At 33.6% G+C, this 13,022-nt stretch overlaps 1 protein-coding gene across 4 annotated transcripts in view; it reads left to right on the plus strand.

Annotated features, from left to right (window-relative positions):
• Nucleotides 1-13,022, plus strand: part of MIGA1 (mitoguardin 1) — a 71,051-nt gene that overhangs the window by 21,901 nt on the left and 36,128 nt on the right. For all 4 annotated transcript variants that reach the window (XM_011355531.2, XM_011355532.2, XM_011355533.2 and 1 more), the window contains one exon: nucleotides 1,060-1,183. In XM_011355531.2, the coding sequence (XP_011353833.1) occupies nucleotides 1,060-1,183 (124 nt within the window). The remainder of the gene's footprint in view (nucleotides 1-1,059; nucleotides 1,184-13,022) is intronic.

Here is a 13,022-nt window from a genome sequence, read left to right on the forward strand (position 1 = left end):
GATGTGAGCATAAAATTATTCTTTACTGCTAAAACATAGTCAGACTGTGCCATTGGTGATAACTCTGAAAAACACTTCTGGCCCACAGTGATTTTATTTTGGCATTGGTTTTGCTTACTTACAATTGTTCTGTTCTTAATTTTTAGGTATGGAATTGTTTGAAGAGGCATTGCGTCGATGGGAACAAGCTCTAACCTTTCGAAATAGACAGGCTGAAGATGAAGCCTATAGTTCCATTAAATTGGGTGCAGGAGATGCCATTGCTGAAGAAAGTGTAGATGTAAGGGTGATTTATTTGAGAGCAATCTTCATAATATTGGAAGAAGCAAACTATTTTGTCATGTTGACACAGTATACTTGTTTTTTTGTGACAATTAATAGAGCTGTTTATTTTCTCCCTTGGGATTATTTGGGGGTATCTTTTATTGGGCTTTTTCTGTTCAGTTAGTTGTTAAATCCCAAATTTGCAATTTATCATCAAGTTTCCTGATTTTCTAAGAATGTATAGAATTAAGCAGATAGGATTTCTGAAGGAATTTTTAAGTCTGTTTTGTACTTTGGATTTAATTAAGTGTGATTGTAGTCATAAAAATCACATAGAGTTAGAACTGGACTGGTACTTACTGATCATCTAGGCTAGCGATTCTCAAATTTGGGCATGCTTCAGAATCATCTGAGAGGCTTGTTAAAACACAGAGTTGAGGACCCCACCTCCAGAGTTTCTAATTTAGTGGGGCTGGAATAGATCCTGAGAATTTGCGTCTCTAACAAGTTCCCAGAAATATTGATGCTTCTGGTCTAGGGACCTTTCTTTGAAAATTCCTGATGTAGTCTAACCACTTCATTGTACAGATAGACAAACTGAATCCCCAAGAACTGAGATGATTTTTCCAAAGGCATAGCTAGAACCCAGGCATCTTGACTTCCGTTGCAATACTCTCACCGCTCAGTAGTTTTTTACGTCCCTCACTTTCTTTGCCTTTCATTCAAAAGTGGCAAATGTTTAGAAGTTTAACATCAGAATGTAATATTTGTTGTGTGTACTTTTCCTTTCATTAGGATATTATTAGTACTGAATTTATCCATAAACTTGAAGCTCTGCTGCAAAGAGCATATCGTCTCCAAGAGGAGTTTGAAGCTACCCTGGGGGCATCTGATCCTAATTCCCTCGCTAATGATATTGGTAAGATGGATATTTTATATGGCTTCTGTTAAATGTATGATTTTCTTTTTTATATTTTTGGAATCATTTGTTTAAATGTACTAATATGGTTATCTATTTTTTAGAAAATGGCAAAGAGAAAAAAGTTTTCATTTTTTTTCTTTCAGTTTTATTTTTCAAGTGAACTTATGATATAAATTTATGATATAAATTCAAGCACTTTCCATAGGTAGGATTGTGACATTGTTTTAAAGTTACATTCTGAATGGAAGAATCTCAGTTAAAGTGTTGGAGGGAGGAAAAAAAATAAACAGTAATATAAAAATGGAACATAGACATATTACCTCAGAAACATGCATATAGCTCATGGCATGCATTTAAAATATTTTAAGTAATCATATTTCTTGGACCCCATTAATTGCCGGCTGGATTTGGATTTAAGTAGTCGGTACGTATGTTATTAGATACTATTACCTTTGTTTCCTATTTTAAAGAGAAAAAACTTCTTAAGTGGAGTCTTCTAAGGAAAGAATGATTAAAATTTCTAATTCAACTTCTGTAAGTGCTCCAAAGAATGAAATAAGACAAATTATATTTCTTTTTGTTAAAAATAATTTGTCTTTTCATTCAAGGAGGATTGTTGTTTTCCAGTAAAGAAAAAAAAATGAGTGATGTTCTCCATTTATTTCTGAACATGAACTACTGAAGGTGGCTTTGTTTTGAAATGTTTACTTATCTGTATGTGTTGAAATTAGGTAAAAGATTTCATTTGTACAGGCACATCTTGGAGATACTACGAGTTCAGTTCCAGCCCAGTTCGATAAAGCGAATATTACAATAAAGCGAATCATGAATTTTTTGCATATAAAAGTTATGCTTACACTCTACTGTAGTCTGTTCAATAGCATTATGTCTTAAAAAAACAACGTACATATCTTAATTTAAAAATACTTTATTGCTAAAACATGCTAACTATCTTCTAAACCTTCAATGAGTTGTAATATTTTTGCTACTGGAGGGTTTTGCCTTGATATTGCTGACTGATTGGGGTGATTGTTACTGAAGGTTGACCCGGGTGGTTGTGGCAATTTCTTAAAATAAGACAACAATGAAGTTTGCTGCGTCGATTGACTCTTACTTTCATGAATGATTTCTCTGTAGTATGTATTGCTGTTTGATAGAGTTTTACCCACACTAGAACTTTTTTCAAAATTGAAATCAATCCTCTCAAACCCTGCCTCTGCTTTATCAACTAAGTTTATGTAATAGTTTGAATCCTCTGTTGTCATTTCAATAGTTTTCATGCCATCTTCACTAGGAGTAGATTCCATCTCAAGAAACTACTTTCTTTTCTCATCCATAAGACTTTCCTCTCTCAAATAAAAGCAATTTGAAACTAAGATAACAATATTGTAAAAACCCAAAGTATCTGTTAAAGTTTTATCATGAGACTACAGCAATTCAGGTTCCACTTCTAAGTCTAATTCTCTTGTTATTTCTACCACATCTCCAGTTAATTCCTCCACTGAAGTCTTGAACTTCTCAAAGTCATCCATGAAGGTTGGAATGAACTTCTTCTAAACTCCTCTTAATGTTGATGTTTTCACCTATATCTAGGAATCATGAATGTTCTTAATGGCATCTAGATGGTGAATTCTTTCTAGAAAGTTTTCAATGTACTTTGTCTAGATCTGTCAGCAGAATCAGTATCTTTAGCAGCTGTAGCCTTACAAAATGTATTTCTTAAATAATAAGACTTGAAAGTTGAAATTACTCCTTGATCCATGGACTGCAGACTGGATGTTGTGTTAGCAGGCATGAAAACAACATTAATCTCGTTGTACATCTCCATCACAGCTCTGGAGTGACCAGGTGCATTGTCATTGAGCAGTGATATTTTGAAAGGGATTTTTTTTCTGAGCAGTAGGTCTCAACAGTAGGCTTAAAATATTCAGTAATCTATATTATAAAGAGATGTGCTGTCATCCAGGCTTTGTTGTTTCATTTATAGAGCATAGGTACACTAGATTTACCATAATTCTTAAGGGCCCTAAAACTTTCAGAATGGTAAATGAGCACTGGCTTCAACTTAAAGTCACCAGTTGCATTAGTCCCTAACATGAGAGTCAGCTTGTCCTTTGAAGTTTTGAAACCAAGCATTAACTTCTCTGTAGCTAAAGAGGTCCTAGATGGCATATTTTTTCCAACATAAGACTGTTTTTTTCTGCATTGAAAATCTGAAGGCGTAGCCACTTTCATTAATTATCTTAGCTAGATCTTCTGGATAACTTGTAGCATCTACATCTGCACTTGCTGCTTCACCTTGCACTTTTATGTTATGGAGACAGTGGCTTCTTAAACATCATGAACCAACCTCTGCCAGCTTCAGACTTCTCTTCTGCAACTTCTTCACTCCTCTCAGACGTCATAGAATTGAAGAGAGTTAGAGCCTTGCTCTGGAATAGGCTTTAGCTTAAGGGAATGTTGTAGCTGGTTTGATCTTCAGTCCAGATCACTAAAACTTTCTTCTATATCAGCAATAAGGCTGTTTCTCTTTCTGATTATTTGTGTATTCACTGGAGTATCACTTTTAATTTCCTTCAAGAACTTTTCTTTTGCATTCACAACTTGGCTAAGTATTTGGTTCGAGGGGTCTAGCTTTTGCCCTATTTCAGCTTTCAACATGCCTTTCTCGCTAAGCTTAATCATTTCTAGCTTTTGAGTTAAAGTGAGAGATGTATGACTCTTCCTGTCACTTGAATATTTAGAGGCCATTGTAGGGTTATTAATTTGCTTAATTTCACCATTGTCGTGTCTCAGAGATAGGGAGGCCCGACGAGAGGGAAAGAGGAAGGGGAATGGCCGGTCAGTGGGGCCATCAGAACACATACAACATCAATAAAGTTTGCCCTCCTACGTGGGTGCAGTTTGTTGTACCCCAAAACAATTATAAGAGTAGCATTAAAGATCACTGATCACAAATCACCATAACAAATATAATATTGAAAGGAATGAAATATTGTGAGAATTACTGAAATGTGACAGACATGAAGTGAGCAAAGCTATTGGAAAAATGACACCAACAGTTCAATGTAAGGTTGCCACAAACTTTCAATTTGTAAAAAATGCAATATCTGTGAAGACAATAACTCAAAGCTCAATAAAATGAGTTATGCCTATATTAGAATTACTAATTACTATCTGTAGGTCATAGCGACAGTTATATGAAACCTCTTTGCATTAATTTTGGTTATTGTTTTTAACACTATTATTGTTACCAAAAATTATTTATTAGACTTGAGAATTTTTAATTCTGTTCTCTTAGCTTAAGTATAATATTTTGACATATAGAGATTACAGACCAGGAGAAAATGGGACAGTATTCATGTCAAATAGAATTTGTCAACGCCTTCTTTTTATATTTATCTCTTTTGTAACTTTTTTAAATTTATTTTTCCTCTTCTTTAATGTTACCAAAAATTATTCATTAGACTTGAGAATTTTTAATTCTGTTTTCTTATCATAAGTGTAATATTTTGACATATGTAGATTACAGACCAGAAGAAAAGGGACTGTAGAAGTTGGCAGAGTCTATCTCTTGATTTCTTCAGGTTATCAGCTTATAAAGGTTTCTTAGGTACTGCTCAGGTGTCTGCTTTGGATTCCATTATTTCTGGACAAGAGGACCCCTGGGCAGATGGCTTAATTTCTGGGGTCTTCAAGTTGTTTCTCAAGAAATTGTTGTTAATTTGGAACTTTTAATGGGTATGATTTCTAGAGTGGGACCCATACTCAGTCCATGTATTTGGTTAGCTTAGGTTTGGAATGAATTTCTGATCCCACCCATGTCTTATTCTGAGTGAAAATTATTTCACTTAATCCTCATAACACCTTTGATAAGTTAAATATAGTTATCATCATACTTATTTTTCAGGTGGGGAAAGAGAGGTACCAGAGGTATGAAGTAACTTCCTAAGAGTTACATAGGTATTAAGTGGCAGAACCCAGATTTGGAACCAGGCAGGCTAATTCAGCATCCATATTCTTAACCACTTTGCTATATTGTCTCACCACTTACAAGACAGACATCTTATCTGAATGGAGAGTTGACTGTAAACTCTTTGTGGTAAAGTCCCCTGTAGAAAATGTCATTCTGGAGTAGGCAACCTGGAATCCTCACAGCTACTGAAGTCAAGAAACTTATTTCTAATGATGGTATAATTTATTTGGTGCAGATCTTCCTTTCTTTTAAAATGTTTTCCTTCCTTCATATCTATGTTAGGATCTGCAGTTAACTCTGCATTTTTCTTCCTCTCTCAGGCCCTGTAGGCACTGTAGACAGATTTCACTCATTTTGTTGGAGGAAGTTATCAGGGTTTAATCCAGGAACAAAAGAAGTAAACTACTGTATTTACTCTGAGGGACGTAGAGTTTGAGGGCCCAACTGTGCCAGCTGGATTTAGTGTAGTGCTTTTAATGAGTCACTCTGACAAATTACCCTTAGACCTATATCTGTATAATTCAGTCATGTACCTTACAACAACATTTTGGTCAGTTTTGGACTATCTATATGTGTGTACACACAGACATGCACACACACACACACACACACACACACACAACAATGGTCACACACGCACATACATACTCACATAACAGTGGTCCCATAAGATAATAGAGCTGAAACAGTATGCCCTATTATGCCAGTAGCAGCTTCATATACCTTGTGTTTACCACATCTCTTGATTGCATCATTTTCTCTTGTGCTTGATTTAATCTCATGTTTTATAACTTTAGTGTAGCTTAAGTGTACAGTGTTTATAAAGTCTACAGTAGTGTACAGTAATGTCCTAGGCCTTCACATTCACTCACCATTCACTCACTCAGTGCAACTTCCAATTGTTATAGGTAAGTGCTTTATACAGGTAGACCATTTTTTATCTTTCATACTGTTTTTACTGTACGCTTTCTATACTTAGATATGTTTAGATACTAAATACTTACCATTGTGTTACAATTGCCTACAGTATTCAGTACAGTAACATGCCGTAGAGGTTTGCAGCCTAGGAACAATAGGTTGTGCCATATAGCCTAGGTGTGTAATAGGTCATACCATCTAGGTTTATGTTAGTGCACTCCGATATTCCCACAACAATGAAATTATCCAACAACACATTTCTCAGAATGTATCCCAGTTGTTAAGCAGTGCATGACTGTAACTAAAAGTATAGACTTAGCTGGGTTCAAATCCTGACTTGACCTTTTATTTCCTGTGTAATTACATAACTTGTCTAAACCTCAGCTTCCTCATTTAAAAAAATGGGCATATAGTACCTATTTTATAAAATAATTCTGAGGACTAAATTAACATACATATAAAGTGCTAAGAACAGATTAACAGTGTTTATTTGCTTGGAATTTAAAATTCTCTGGGATACTCAGGAAGATCATCATTTTACCTCTAGGATAATAGGCTGTGGTTTTTTTTGTTTGCTTGCTTTTGTTTTTTGTTCTTATTCTACATGCTTGATACTTTATTTGCTAATTTTAAGATATTCTTTAAAATTTTTGATCCCTTTTCGTGTTTTCCAGTGATGCTTTAATTTTCTTCATTAGAATATTTTCAGTTACTTTTAATAGGTCTTTGGGAAAAAGTAAATGCTATGCTGTGTGTACCATCTTAAAATAGAAATTCAGGACATTATAATAACAAAGTCTAAGGATTACGTTAACTTTCATAACCTTGCTAATGTTAAGCTTGTGGATAGCTAAAACTATATAGTTCATTTTTGTTGTTACTTTTAGATTTGTTATTGTTAAGCTATATCTTCCTTCATTTGTTCCTGTGTAGTTGTTTTTTGGACCCATAGTTTAACTGTTATATTTATTATTCTTACTAAATTGTCATTTCCAAATCATCATTTTGAATTAAGATAGTTTTAGACTTTGATTTGACATCCTCCTCAGCATTCTGTCACTTTCTAGTTTGGCCCGTTTGGTCTAATTGGTCATCAGTGCTTTCAACTGAAACCATTAACAAAAAGTGCTTAAAGGAAAACTGTTTTCTTCTACTCACACTCCTGACAGCAAATGTTTAGGTTTTCCATATCCAGCAATGCACCAACTGGATGTCCTACAATTTAATTCAATTAATGACATTAACTCCCCAGAATTAATACAGACCTCACAGGTGAAGGTCTCAGTCCCACAAGACTGTGCCTCCACTCACATGCCAATCTCAAGTATGGCCTTCTGTACTTCTTACTAACTTCCTATAAATTGGGGATTCCTAGGACTCCCTCCTTGGGCTCCATAATTTGTTAGAATGGCTCCCAGCACCTGTAGGTGTTCACCAATCTGTAAATTCTCTGAACCCTGTAGTTTAGCATTCTTATGGAAGCTTCATTATGTAGGCCATAAACCATTGATTAAATCATTGGCCACAGGTGATTAACTTAATCCCCAGCCCCGCAGCCCTCAGGGGCCAAGATTGGAGCTGGGAGTTCCAACCTTCTAATCACGTGGTTGATTCCCATGGCCACCATCTCCCATTCTCCAAGCATCACTTATTAGCATAAACTCAGGTGTATTATTATGAATAATAAAAGATGCTCCTTTCACCCTCTCATTCAGGAAATTCCAAGGGTTTTAGGAGCTCTGCTCCAGGAAACTTGATAAACATGTTTACTTATTATATCACAATGCCGTATCTTAAAGTGCAAGGCCAAAGTGAAATCTGAGGCATGACACTTAAGTTACCTTAGGTGACCAAGAACAACTTTTTTTAAATGAAAAAAGTTTCGATTACAGTCATCATACAACATTATATTAGTTTCATCAAGAATTAAGATACTTGTATTCTTCAACCAGCTATAAATTGAAACTGATTCCACTTTCATGTTTTTTATCTTGACCATAAAGAGATCATGGGATACTTTTTTTATAGATTATACTAAAATGCATGTGTATTTATCTACTTCACTAGTAATTTAGGAAAATGTAAAAAATTTTGAAAAAGAGGCTAATATCAATTCACATTATATTTGGATATATTACCAATGCTAAACTGTTTTGCAGGTAGGTATTTGCTGTTAAGTATTCATAGCTGATTTTACATTCAATTGCAAATCATCTTAGATTTGGAAGGCACATGTGTCAGGTTTTGTTGACAATAGTAGAGCCCCAGCAAAACTTATTTCACTAATTTGGAATTCAAAATATAAACAGTAGTTAATTTTACATTTTTACTGTCTATAGTAGTTTGCCGAGTTAATTAACCTTGTGGACAAAATTATAGGACAGTGTAAATCCTCCTCAGGTTGATTCTTTTATATGTTTAAATAGTCTTAGCATTTTTTTAAAGATAACAGTGTGTTTATTGAAAGTTATATCTATTTTCTTTTTAAAAAAGTCAAAAAACTTTTGAGTTGTTAGTATTATGAATTATTTGTTTACTTTAGATAAGTGTAGTTAGTAACAGCTTAATGTATAGTATGATTCTAACTGGATTATGGTGATGGTTTCACAACTCTATATATTTATTAAACACATTGAATTTACACTTAAAAAGGAGTTTTATGGTATGTAAATTATACTTCAGTAAATCTCTTAAAAATGCAATATGGTTTTGTTAAGCTAATTTTAAGTAAGTGAATTTTTGTGAATTTGAAACAGTGTAAAATAGCACTTTATACTAAAAATTTTTAAGTAATGCAAATCTCTAGAATTAAAAAAAATTATCAAGAAGCCCTTAATTTTGAATTTCAAAGCTAGTAGGCCTGGTGAATTATAAACCATGTTTTCTCCAGGTCGTGCCACTTCAACTGGTAACCAGAAATACTGAGTATTGTTTGTCAATATCCTGTGACCCATACATGTGTGAGAACTTCTGCAAGTAGTTTTGGTGATTATTTTGCTGTTATTTTTACTTTATTGTTAAATTTAGAATCATTTTTATATTCTGTAATATTGTCATCCATGTGGTCATTAAATGTGACAAATACTGAAAATAAGATAAAATAACTACTGATGCTCCGGCTATTATTTTAGTATAGAGCATACTGGAAATACTGGAACTTATGCTGAGAAAATTAAAGCAGGAACATTTTTATTTCAAAAATAAAAAACTTCTGGCATCCTGGCTGTAAAATCATGACCACTCAAATGCACTCTTAAGCCAAGCTATTATGTGTTAAAATAGGAAATATTTTTGATACTTGGGAAGGAAATGATAATGATATGAAACATCTTACTACAAATACTTAATGTTTTTAAAGCATTTTAAAAACATTTTATTATAGTTTTATTATGCTTTAAAACTATCCTTGAAAAAGAAATACAGTAAATACTTGTAATATACTTCAACCTCTTTTTGACTTTATTCCTGTAGGAAAAAAAACTTTGGATTAAGCAGGGTTTGAATTATGTTTTAAGTCATAAATTCATCATATAAAGTGTAACCATCCTGTATTCTCTAATTCATCTTTGCCATGTTCTGTACTAGTATATCCTTAAGCATTCTGAATTAGTGAATTATTATTGGATATATTTATGTATTTGCTCTTACACAACAAAAGTTTACTCCTGGCTTAAACAATACTTATTCTGTTTTGTTATAAAATGAAATGAAGATTTGAATTAGTTCTCTAGTATTTAAAAAATGTTTTCTTTTTTCATTTATAAGACTGTTTAGAGTTAAATGTGAGGTGTTGAAATCACTAGAGGGCAGCACATTTCATCTACAAATTAGACACCTGTGACTCATAAATGCCAGTCTGTACTGCCCTAGCACTGGAAGTTAAATTTAGGTCACTATTTTACTGGCATGTTTTGTATACACCTGCTACTGTAACTCAGAGTGAGACAGAGTATGGAGGTTATGCACAGAGATGTGAAATAGTATTAGTTTAAATGTCCATTAATGTGCAACTTCTAGCTAACAGCTTCTAGAAGTGTTATGCTTATTTGTAGTTTCTGATTTTTAGAGAGTTGTTAAATTGCAGTTATTGATGTATAATTTCGTTATTATAATTTTTGAAGTCTCAACCAAAAAACATGAATTCAAATCTTGGCTCTACCACTCTTACTAGCTTTGAAACCTAAAAGCAAGTCTTGACCTTTTTTAGCCTTAGCTTCATCTATAATATGCAGGACTATATTAGGATCAAATTTATAGAATTATGAAGATTAAATGAAATAATGTATATTGTATTTTAGTATTGGCACATGGTTAACACTATTTTGTATACACCTGCTACTGTAACTCAGAGTTATATTGTAGTTATTTATATTGTAGTTATAGTCTATCATTTATGTGAGACCTGTTCTGAGATTATTTTTAAATTGCATGGACATAGGTAGATGGATGTCACATGTTGATAACTTTTTTTTATAGTATTCAGTCATATTTTCTAGACAGTATTCGCCTTCGGGGAGAATTTATTGATTTTTCTCATAGTAGTAACATAAGTTTGCATTTCCTGAAACAGTAGTTAAGCCATGTTTAAAGTTATTTAAGAAAGTAAAAAAGATGTTTAAAGTTATTTAAGAAAGTAAAAAAGATGCTCTTTATAAATCTGCTTTTTCTCTGTGTTAGAAAACTCGTCTGAAGAACAGATACTTTGCAAAAGTATTTAGTCTAGATGTAGCTGAGATCATTGGCTTTCCTTGACCCCTGATCTTGCCATATGCATAGGAAGAAAACAAAAAAATGAAAATGGATATACTCCTTGCCCTTACATCCAATTATTTTAGCAAATTCTGTTGATTCTGCTTCCATAATATAGCTCCCATTCATTCTCTTTCCTCTGCAACCCATTATGTTTTGCTTGGATTTAATATTCTCCTAATTGGATTCCTGCCTCCAGTTTTACTCCCCTCTGGTACATCTATATCTTGTTTTGGAGTTATTTCTTAGTACAGAACTCTCATCTTGTCACTTTCAAGTTCTCAGACTACTTTTCTGACCTATTTGTTTTACTTTTTCCCATATATTCCAGCCAAACTGAATAACGTCTCTTGCAGAACTGAAATTCTTCTCTAAAATTTTAGTTGTATAATCAACTCCAGGTTTTTAGTATATTTTCCTGGTTTTTCTTTTTGCATTCTTTTGCTGGTGCTGTTCCTTTGTATGATTCAGTGGGCTCTGAACCATTTTTCTTTCTGCCCCTAGAGCACAGTTCTCTTCAAAGTTACTTCCTCTGTGCATTCCTGTTTGCTTTTCAAACCAGAAGAAACCTCTCATACCTTTCTCTGTTCTGTAATAATGACATTTTTTGGTCTTATGGGTATTATTTAAGGGTTCTTCAGTCTCTCTGGGTTCTGAATAAATGAGAACACAAAAAGAACCAGATGTTGATTATAAAATGGTAATAACTTTATTTTGAACTTTTTTTTGCTAATGGCTCTATTGGACAATATGTTAAGGCTTCCTGCATCTTCCTTCCTTACTCTCAAAAAAAATTCTTTGGAGAAGATCCGAGAATGCAGAGCAAATTCTTAGCACACTTGCCCAGCTAGCTGCATAAGGATTCCCTGCCTGCCAACACTAGTCTAACTCAGGAGAGAGAGATCCAGTAGAAATACGATTTGCAAACCTAGATCTTTCTCTGGAAGATGAGTGAGCAAAAGAGAGAGAGGGTGGGGGGGGGGGAGGGAGAGAAGGAGGGAGGGAGGGAATGCTAGTGCACACTAAGAACCATGTAGTGAACAATGACTGTATCTCATTTTTTGCGCTCTGGTTAATGGCATTCAGTTTCTCTGTGTTAGCTAAACTCTTCCCATAGGGAGGAGCAAATGAAGAGGTGAAGGGAGCAACTTAAAGTGTTAAACCAGAATAGCTTCTTCATGGAGGATGGAGTGGAAGTCCCATGTGAAATATGAAGTTGTGATATGTTTAATGGTTTCCTCAGCATTGGTTATTTTTTTATTGTAATTGTAATTATTTATGTACAAATCCAGTCTCTTATATTAGACCTTAAACACCTTGTGGACAGATGGAATATTTAATTCTATTCTTTCCAATGTCTGATACTGTGGCTTCACTGTAGTATAGCTACTCAGTAGGTCTGTGGGTCTTAACAAGATGTTTATTAAAATCACCTTTGTTATCTTTCCAACGTGGATTCCTAGGCTTTGTTCCAGATCTACTGAATTGGAAGCTTTGGAGTTGAGATTGTGAAATACATTTGTATTTCATAGTTCAGGTGATACTCATGTGCTTTTCTGTTTAAGAGGCCTTCAAGTAATACATGAATTATAGACATAAGGATTGATAAATTGATAGATAAAATTGACGATACTAAGATTTTCTGCAATAAGCTTAAGTAAATTGGTGTTATAATTTTAGTTTATTATTGAATATAGAACTTTATTTTTAGTTAAGTGGAAATTTAAATAAAATAATTTCTTTAAAGGATATGAGGAAAACATCATATATAATCTATGTCTGTTTTCATTTCAGCCTTAAATATATAGTTAAAGCTCTGTTACCAGTAAGTCTATTTCTCTATGTAAAAATTGCAGAAACTGCTGGTGTTTTTATTCCTCTTTCCCTCTCTATAGAAGATTCTTAAGCCTCTATAACTGTAAGGATTGTTGTTATATATTTTTAAAGTCCCCATGCCTTTTTCTTCACTACAAAATGAAAGGCCAAGCATGAAAAGTATAGAGAATATTAAAGATTTTATCAAATACTAAATTTTGCCATACATGCTTCAGATTTTTAAAATAAATAAATATGTTATTGCATATTTAGTTGCAGTAGCCTATGAACCTTTCCTGATTCTGTTTCTCTTTTTCCAAAGTTACTTATTTTAGTGTTTATCATAAACATGTACTTCACTTATGTATATCATGTTCT

This window comes from Pteropus vampyrus, unplaced genomic scaffold (assembly GCF_000151845.1).
Source record: "Pteropus vampyrus isolate Shadow unplaced genomic scaffold, Pvam_2.0 Scaffold22, whole genome shotgun sequence".
Lineage (NCBI taxonomy): Eukaryota > Metazoa > Chordata > Mammalia > Chiroptera > Pteropodidae > Pteropus > Pteropus vampyrus.